Source organism: Impatiens glandulifera, chromosome 5, assembly GCF_907164915.1.
Source record: "Impatiens glandulifera chromosome 5, dImpGla2.1, whole genome shotgun sequence".
NCBI lineage: Eukaryota > Viridiplantae > Streptophyta > Magnoliopsida > Ericales > Balsaminaceae > Impatiens > Impatiens glandulifera.
This window is the reverse complement of record NC_061866.1, coordinates 4,762,838-4,773,319: the sequence shown is the minus strand read 5'-3', so window position 1 is coordinate 4,773,319 and position 10,482 is coordinate 4,762,838. Positions and strand designations below refer to the sequence as shown.

Here is a 10,482-nt window from a genome sequence, read left to right as displayed (position 1 = left end):
TGATTACCTTAAACCCCCGAATTATTTAAAATTGAACCTCGAAATTAATTATTTTTAATTGATTTAAAAAATCTTTCAGGAATCAATGACATCTTTTAAAAATAATGTTTTATTTAAAAAAAAAAAAAATCTTGACACGCAAACTAATTTTGAATTTCTCGAAACTCGAGCTTTTCATGGGAATCTACTCAAGGGGTTTTCCGGGGGTTACAAGCTTAGAAGAGAAACAATGTATCAAATTCTTCTAATAAAGATAATTGATTCATTTCTTCGTTGGTACCACCAATAAGACGTCATGATCGAAACTTTCGATGAAACTGTTGAGGTATTCATCGATAGGTTTTCATGTATATCCCAATGAAAAAATCTAAAAGGAAACTCAAATACGTTAAATAGATGTACAATGAGAAGTTCTCAATGTTAATTGCAAGATGAAAAGAGGTTGCTTTAGATAATAATGCACTCCCTTGTGCGGCAGAGCATATCCAAATGATCAAGAAAAGTATCAACTGAGCCTATAGTGTAGGAATGACCAATAAAAAACAAAAAACTTTCGAAGTTTAATGATAGTTAGAATCAAAATGGACCAAGCTATGGCCAAAGAAATCCTCCTTCTAAATCCAAAATATGCATGATAAGAAAACTAAAGTCGATGTCCATTATGTGTCTTATATTTGGAATGTCGAAGAGGGACAAACAAAAAGGTAATTCAAATACGTCAAGGACCAATGCATGAAAAAATCAACCAAGTATGCGAAAAAATCCACTAGAAGATGGGATTGGCACTAGAAGAAGTATTTGAAAAAAATGATGAGTCTAAAGGTGCTTGAATTGGAAGCCCAATGGAAGACAAACTAATAATTGACAAATGGTCAAACTTGTTCTACAAATACCATTAGGCTAAAGGATATGACACAAATCATTGTTTTACCTTTAAGGAAAAGATCTAAGACCATATAGACAATCAAGTCATTGCCAAACCCGAGGTCAAATAAAACTCACTACCAAAATATCAACTGAGCCTATAGTGTAGGAATGACCAATAAAAAACACAAAACTTTCGAAGTCTAGTGATAGTTAGAATCGAAATGGACCAAGCTATGGCCAAAGAAATCCTCCTTCTAAAACCAAAATATGCATGATAAGAAAACTAAAGTCGATGTCCATTATGTGTCTTATATTTGGAATGTCGAAGAGGGTCAAACAAAAAGGTCATTCAAATACGTCAAGGACCAATGCATGAAAAAAATCAACCAAGTGTACGAAAATATCCATGATGGGATTGGCACTAGAAGAAGTATTTGAAAAAGTGATGAGTCTAAAGGTGTTTGAATTGGAAGCCCAATGGCAGACAAAAAAATATGACACAAATTATTGTTTTACCTTTAAGGAAAAGATCTAATACCATATAGACAATCAAGTCATTGCCAAACCCGAGGTCAAATAAAACTCACTACCAAAATATCAAATGAGCCTATAGTGTAGGAATGCCCAATAAAAAAATACAAAACTTTTAAAGTCTAATGATAGTTAGAATCGAAATGGACCAAGCTAAGGCCAAAGAAATCCTCCTTCCGAAACCAAAATATGCATGATAAGAAAACTAAAGTCGATGTCCATTATGTGTCTTATATTTGGAATGTCGATGAGGGGCAAACAAAAAGGTCATTCAAATACGTCAAGGACCAATGCATGAAAAAATCAACCAAGTGTACGAAAAATCACTAGACGATGGGATTGGCACTAAAAGAAGTATTTGAAAAATTGATGAGTCTAAAGGTGCTTGAATTGGAAGCCCAATGGCAGACAAACTAATAATTGACAAATGGTCAAACTTGTTCTACAAATACTATTAGGCTAAAGGATATGACACAAATCATTGTTTTACCTTTAAGGAAAAGATCTAAGACCATATCAACAATCAAGTCATTGCCAAACCCGAGGTCAAATAAAATTCACTAGTAAAATGCGAGTAAGGGGCACGAAAAACAACGAAATGCTCCCCTATTATAAAATAAAACGAAACCACCTCCTACCTTGTTTAAAAGTTTCTTTGGGAAAACAACTTAACATCATTTCATTAAAACCTAAAAAGGAAAATAAACGCGAGTTTTCAAGATAAAACACACCATTTTCCTTGATTAAAAGAAAAAAACAAGAAAATAAAAGTTTAAATACAAATAGAAATCAACCAAGAACATACAAGACAAACAAAAGATAATTTAAGCAAAAGCACCTTGAAAGGAGTAATACTAGTGACTTCACTACAAGGAATGCTCTAATTTTGGCTAAGGATCCAATTTTGTTCATTTTTAGGAATTCGCCTCCACGTCCGAGTAAGGGAGTTTCCGTCCATGACAATATCATTTCAAACTTGATCCATCGTCCTAAAAACTCTGGTAAAATTTCTTTTGCATTCATTTCATCCCAAAGGTGGTATATAATGGCTCTGAAGAAACATTTGAAAACATTAATATATAACTTGTGTCTCCTAACTTTAGCAATAACAAGATTCTTGATATCCTTCCACTTATTCGAGAAATTGAAGAGAATCATGTGATTAGAAAATTTGTCCCAAATAGTAGACACAAAAGAGCACTATCTGAAGAGATGATTAATGCATTAGTCCTTCTCCAAGCTTAAAGGACATCTAGAATCAGGAATACTCATATATTTTTGAAGGCAATCCTTTGTAGCTAATCTTTCACGAAAGACAAGCCAAATAACGAATTGATCATTGAGAGGTCTAAACAACATGATGCCAACCAAACAATTGCCCATTAGATTGGATAAAATCCCAAATCATACTAGTAGAGAATTTACCATCCTTTTCAATCTTCCTAACGCAAGTATCTAGACATTTCCTAAATTGCAAACCCCCTCACATAATTCATTATTCTCATACATTCTGATATATGCCTTAAAAGTGATCAAATTCCACTTCAACAACATCAACGACACTCCTTATAGATTTGAACTCGCTCAAATCCCTTTTCAGGCATATATGCAAGTTTTTAAACTATGACGAATGCTAAAATAGGGACCACGACCATCACCGAAGATAATCTCTACAATATGGTAATCCTCTTTGTCTCATATTAAGAATCTTCTTGAATGACTATGACATATCTTCCTTGATTTTACCTGTCCACAGCACTTGTTTATCTTTTCATGAACATAAAGTTAACCCAAGGAACCCATAATGAATCATATTTCTTTTCAATTTCTAAAAGATGTCTAAATGTTAAGGCTTTATTCTAAACAACACATTTTTTTTATATTCAACTCGACTTCCTCCTTTGGAAAGCATACATATTCCCACTTGACCTTCTTTCTACTCCGACCCTAACTACTCCAAATAAAATCATGCATAGTCCAATCAAGCTCCTTCATCACATTTTTTTTAAAAGAAGCTGATGCACCCAATAATTAATGATACCAAAAATAACTTTAGTTACCAACTCGATTTACCCCGCATAAGAGAGCCTCTTAGTTTCCCACCGTAGAATAGATTTCTTCACCTTTTCAATAAGTAGATGACAATGAGAAATATATAACCGCTTAGAAGATAATGAAACACCAAGATACCAAACCAGGAAAGAGCCCTCTTAATACAATTTGAAAGATGTCATTCTTCATTTTTTCCTTAACACCTCCATTTAAAGCCAAACTTTTCACCTTATTAATGAATAAACACATAATACTAGTAAAAGAAGTTAATGCATCCTTAATAGTAGTGCCATATTACACATCAGTATGAGAAATAATAAATAAATCATTTGCATAACAAATGTGAGTAATAACATCTGTAAAATATTTTGAAAAACAAAAACAAAAATCTCTCATCTCTTTTTAAAAGTTATGTCAAATTGAGCTACGTGCCGACTTGATTCTTCTATAATAGAAGATACATAGGCAACCTCCTTTGAGGTTTAGTCAAATGTTTAAAAAAAATTATGTTTTTGTAAAAAAGAATAAAGCTTTGATCTCTTACAAGAAATAAACAAAATGATGCAACTTCCAACTGTGAAGATCACTTGCCAAAAAAAGAAAAAGAAAATGTTATATTTAATTATGACGATAATTTTAGAAAAAATATAAAGATTTTAGAAAATATGTCTGAGTATAGCCAAGATCATTATTTTAAAATAATTATCTCAAGAGAAACTCATTGTTTCAATAAAATTAGGTTTAAGAATATTTTTTTAAATTCAATTTGTGTTTAACGAATATGGAAGAAGAGTTAATCCTCGAATGAAATTTTGTGGAAAAAATGAAATAATTTAATTCGGATTAAAAACCAAAAATTTGAGAAAAATTGTTTCATCTTGTCCGAAAACAAAGATGTTTTAAAGATCAAGACTTTGGAAAAATGAAAAAATATAGGACATAGGTTTGCTTGTCTTTGATATTAATTTTGTAGGTAAGTCTACGCTCGGTGCTACAACTTTATCCATTTGGACCGCCCATCACAAGTGTTGTGATCTTAAACTCAAGATGTTCGGGTTAAAATGAGATAACACCCTTTGAAGAAATGTCTTAGCCATAAATGTAATAATCAACCAAAAGCCATATTCCCATATTCTTCCAAGTGGAGTGACACGAAGACGACTTTCTCAATATTAAAAAATTGACCTTTCTATTGAAGTTTGTACTATTCGCAAGCCAATTCAAATGAAGAAAGCAAAATGACAAATGACGAGGAATGAAAAAGATCAAAAGAAGACTCATTTTCATATCTTTTTTTCTTTGTAATGTATTGGAGGTAAAAAAATTCTTATATTTTGTAAACATTGTGTGCATTTTTAAGGTGAGTACGAGTGTTGAATGTTTGTAACAAGTTATCTTGTTTATTACTTATCCCACATTTAAATACTTTTATTTTAATAAAAACGACGAGTTTGAAAGTGTGCGTCTATTTCCCTTTTGGGAACACGTGTGTGCTTAGATGATAACACAGTTCAAAATGTTATTAGTGTGATTTCTCTCTTTAATCATTTTTCTAGACTTACAAGTTCTTCATGACAAGCCAAAAACGAGATCCATCAATTAGAAGAATCACAAAAACCATATAGTCGATTAGGCTTTTGCATGTAGGCATTGAAGGGTAGTCATTTCAAAAGACACATTCACAAAAATTTGTCTTTCCTTTGTTTCGAGACAAGGACGATTATGTCATCTAGATAAAGATATTTCTTGATCTCCACAATGATCATGAAAAAATCAAGGACGAGAATATAAATTATTTCCTCAAAGTTCTATACATTTATATGTTCAATATATTGGATATAAGCCCATTTTATAATTTTGAAGTATCTTTGAAATCAAACAAAAGAAGTAACTAGAAAAGTTAATCACATGGCAATGGAGCAATGCATTATGAATATACAATTATGCGAAAATTGATAACTTTATGTAAAATTTGAGAGATGATACACTCCATTAATGGGAGACCTATTATAGTTTGATAGAGCATTGACAGACTACCTTATGTATAAACGAAGACATCTCAAAGCAACTCAAGTTTGCGAACATGTAGACGAATACATGATTCATGATGGTCATTCTCATTCATCAACCTTCAATTAATGATATGATCTCTTGATCATAACTAATAACTTCATATCCCAAGAGCTCGGTTGAATATTAAATACGAGAATGAGAATGGACGAAACTCAATGTCTTATATACTAGTACACTCTACAAACATGAAGCGAACTCTTTATACCTTTTTGAAGAATTTTTTATTCCATTTGTACAAAATGGATAGCTAGAACTATCAACCATGTAAATGGAGTAATGCATTGCGGATAAGCAATCATGCGATAAATGCTCACTTAGAATAAAAATCCGAGAGATGATGCAATCCATCAATACGAGCTACAATTTCGTTTTTTGTCTCACTCATGCAAAATATTGAAGAGCAATGTAAGGCATGTAGCTTAAATTGGTTCGGGTTTTAAAATAAAAAAGCGTAGATTGAAAAAACATGTGTATAGCTTTTATTTATTAAAAATAAATGATTTAAGATTAATTATTTTAGGACTTAACCAATACAAAATTCTTTCCTAAAATAATTTATTTTTTCAATTCTCGTGCAATAAACTACTAGTATTTTAATAGAGTGTTGGTTTCTTTTACAAATAAAGACGCACCTAAATTAATTAGATATGTTTTGAGTTTCTTTTACATTTTGTTTTTTTTTTTATATTAAGTGTAAAACAATTTAATATTATTTTTAAATGACCACAATTTTGTTTCAAGTTAAGCCTCATAAGTACCAATAGAGTCCTCATAAAAACTTGATGGGCAGTTCAATATCTCAGTTGTTTATTATTATTATTATTATCTAAATTTTATTTTTAATACATTTAATTCCAGAACTAATTTTTAATAATATTATAAATAAATGGGGAATTTTCTATTTTACACAACATAGACCTAATTTTCCGAAAATTAATAAAATTATTTTGGGTAATTAATTACATTTTTTAAAGATTTTGTTTTGCGATTTAGGGCTTGGTTACAATCGAAAAAAATTGTAGCGCTTACAGCTTCGTGTCCGTTGTAATGAGGTCTGGTCTCTATTTTAAAATTTTGGACTATTTTTAAATTTATTGTTTTATACTTTTACTTTAACATATTTATCTAAATCTTAATCATTAATATTATTGAAATTTAGAAATTTAAATTATATTTGTAAATATAATTGGATTTAAGATTGAATTACTAATTACTAAGAAAAGCCCAATAATTCTCTTTCTTCCTTTTATCGGTCAGACAAAATCATATCATTTTGTTTTTTTGTCACCATGGAATCAGCATTAGTTTTTTTTTCCAGCATGAAAGCATCATCATTTGCTAATACACAGGCTTCAACACAGTGTTTTTGTTTGTCTGTCAGCTAAAAGCCTTCTTTTATCTCTCCCCTTTAATCCTCCACTGAGTAAAGTTCTGACGTCCCATTTTTATTTATTGATTAACATCACATACATTGCCTTACATGCATCTGTACGCGGGTCTAATGTGCATCTGTCATACGTCTATTATTTATTTATTATTATTTTTTAAATTATTTTAAGTCTATATAATAAATACAAATTAAATTAGTACAAAATATATAATCTATTTTATTATATATATATATATATTGTCTTTTATTTTAAATTAGTTAAGAGTTATTAATATATTTTTTACTATTTAATTAGGATATAAAACTTAGGTGTAAACAATTATGATCCATTTTCAATCTAATAAATATCATTTGCAGAATATGCATACTCCATGTTAATCTTATCCCGACCTTATCGATCAGTGAGAGAGAACCCAAAAAAAGAAAGAAAAAAAGGAAATCTTGATCATCACTATTGGAGAACCAAATGTTTATTTTATTCATTTTTCTGTTTTTTTTTTTTTTTTTCTCTTTCTTTTATATTGAAATTTTACATTTTTTATCATTTGCACATGGTTATCTTCTTTTGTTTATGTTTATTTTATTTTTGAATAGTCATTGTAGTTTTTAAAATATCATATTTTAAATGATAAATAGTTATAATAGTCTAATATTTCATTATAAAAATTTGTTTTGGCTACCCTCCGAGTTCGAACCGTTTGAAAACTTAATTTTAGTTTAAACATTCGAGTCAAGCTTGTAGATAAATAGTCGAGCTAAGTTCAAATTCGTGCTCAAGATTTTAAGATATATAACATTTATTTTATTGAACATATATTTATATTATATATATTATAAATTATAAATCCTTATAACAACACTAAGATCTCCAAAAGAATTAATAAGTTTTTCTAATATAACCTCTTACATGTCATGCATGATAATGACAATGTGATCTTTAATTTAATAGTTTAATTGTTGTTAAATTTTCTTTAATTTTTATCCAAAAAATAGTCCACAAAAAATTATAAAGACAAACATCCATTTTATAAGTATTATCTTACCGTCTCAATTAATGTATTTTATAGTCACCCAAGAACTCCACATATTAGATTCCGGTCAAATTTTGAAAAACTTCCAAATGCTAAAAATAAAGTTTATCTACTAACTAAGTTTAAACTAACAACACAATTAAAATTGACACAAAAGAGAGCTCACTTATCTATTTTGCTCAATTAACAATTAAAATTGACACAAAAGAGAGCTCACTTATCTATTTTGTTCCCATAAAATAGAGCTCAAATTAAATCTTAATGTAATTTCAATTTTAAATTATCTTGTTATTAATTGTTTTAAAATTTTACCTAAATTTCAATAAAAGTGTCTTTAATTTATGCAGAATCAAGTTAACTTCTAAAATTAAAATTACAAAATATTCTTAATATTTTATTATAATTTATTGTTTTGAATAACTTAACTCAACTATGTTCTAAATTATCTAAATCCCTTTAACTATCTTAATCTCTCAAAAGTGTCCCGATATTAATTTGCTTCTTACTGATACTTGACCTTGTTATAGGTTAGTTAGACTTCTTTCCATCTTAACTATAAAATTATATCTGACCATTTTTTTAAATACTAAAAAAATATAGACTGCAATTTCAATTAAACAAGGGTTTTTTTTTTAATGATTACAAATTAATATAGATTTATATTGAATGTAACTTACAAATTAATTGTAATTTTTATTTTCAATTATAGATTTTTTTTTTATTTTTAGAATAGATAAAATAATTTTGAAATCAAGAACCAACATTGGAAATTAATAATAAACAATCTGAGGTACATTACTGAAAAAAAGAAAAAAACTCAGACAACTTTGATTTTACATAGAAATACATACTATTATTCGAAACAACCGACATAAAAACTCGCCATAGACACAATTTTGTAAGCATGAAGATCAGCTTTTGAATGATTCAAAAGCTTTTGCTGCCCTAAGAACAATCTGATGATAAAAGGCAGCTATGGCCGCTCCGATGAAGGGTCCGACCCAGAAGATCCATTGGTCATCCCAAGCTTTGTCTTTTCCGTAAATCACCGCCGCCCCAAAACTCCGAGCAGGGTTAATCCCGGTGCCGGTTATTGGGATCGTCGCCAAGTGAACCATGAAGACGGAGAATCCAATAGGAAGCGGCGCCAGAATCGGTACGTGCGAGTCACGCGCTTTTCTCTTGGGGTCGGTTGCAGAGAAAACAGTGTAAACAAGGACGAAAGTTCCAATAATTTCGGCTCCAAGTCCGGTGCCGATGTTGTAGCCGGTGGCAAGCTCGTTGGCGCCGCCGCCGTATTTGACATAGTAAGCCGTCTGAAACGCCTTGACCAACCCACAGCCGCAAATGGCTCCCAAGCATTGAGCCACTATATAGAACACGGCTCTGATCACGGACACCTTACGAGCTAAGAATAGACCGAATGTGACTGCTGGGTTTATGTGCCCACCTGTAAAATTGTATTTAATTAGTTTTAGACAATCTTAAAGAGACATATATAGTTTTGAAATGAAATGTGACTAACCGGAGATGCCGGCTGTGCAGTAAACGAGGACGAAAATCATGCCGCCGAAAGCCCAGGCAATGCCTAGAATCCCGACGCCGCTACATTGATCGGTTTCGGATTGGCTTTTGTAGCCGATGACGGTGAGGACAGTGATGTAGAGGAAAAGCAGAGTGGCTACAAATTCTGCGATTGTGGCTCTGTATAATGCCCATTTTGTTAGCTCATCTAGGTCAAACAGGGGTACCGACGGTGGGTCTTTGTAATCCTTGCCGCTGATTTGATCTCCATCTTCAACTTCTTTACTCATCGTCAAATCTTGCTGGTTTTTTCTATGATGAAGAGAGTGATGACTATTTATGGTTGAGTGAGATTTAATGAATCATAAATGCTTACAATTTATAATATATTATCTTTACCCTATCTTCTCTTCTCTTCTATTCTAGAGCTATCTTTCAATTTTTGTTTTTATTAATTATTACAAAATAATTGAACTCACCAGAATTATTTCATTTTTGTCGCGTTCTCTTATATGGAGGAAAGAGTTTAAAATATTTATTTATATAGTCAATCAAAATTTTGCTACCACAAATTTTTAAAGCTATAGATTTTGAATAATTTAAAAAGAAAAATTAGTAATTTGGGTTAAATCTTATTAATATATATTCTATGTCGACTAAGAGAATAAATGTGACCGACTTCCATTATAAATGTTTAAATAAATGTGTAAATAAGGGTGGTGCAGTGTTATGATAACTTGTTACATTAAAATATATACACAATAATAAACTAACTTAAAAAATAATAATTTTAGTTAATAAATTAAATAATAGAATAAATAAATAAAAGTGGATTATATTGATAAGATTTTTATAAAAAAAAAAAAGCTTAATCAAACAAGACCATTATGTATAAATTAAAGCACAAGAGAGATTCATTTAGTTTGCATAGAAGCTTCTAAATAATCCCAAAGACTTACAGTTGTTGGCCTCAAAATAAACTCACGATATACTTTAGTTATGTCTGTTCTATAA

General features: G+C 30.4%; 1 protein-coding gene across 1 annotated transcript; it reads right to left on the bottom strand.

Moving 5' to 3' along the window:
• Window positions 1-8,694: 8,694 nt before the first annotated feature.
• On the bottom strand, window positions 8,695-9,827 carry LOC124938764 (aquaporin PIP2-2-like). The gene is made up of 2 exons (XM_047479267.1): window positions 9,470-9,827; window positions 8,695-9,394 (listed from the first exon to the last, which is right to left on the bottom strand). Exons 1-2 carry the CDS (start codon window positions 9,756-9,758, stop codon window positions 8,856-8,858), a joined length of 828 nt encoding a protein of 275 aa, XP_047335223.1. The 5' UTR covers window positions 9,759-9,827; the 3' UTR covers window positions 8,695-8,855.
• Window positions 9,828-10,482: the final 655 nt, after the last annotated feature.

Coding starts and splice junctions, on each gene's coding strand:
- LOC124938764 (XM_047479267.1), bottom strand. CDS start 9,758: ATGAGTAAAGAAGTTGAAGATGGAGATCAAATCAGCGGCAAGGATTAC. Junction 9,395..9,469: donor CTGCACAGCCGGCATCTCCG/GTTAGTCACATT, acceptor ACAATTTTACAG/GTGGGCACATAAACCCAGCA.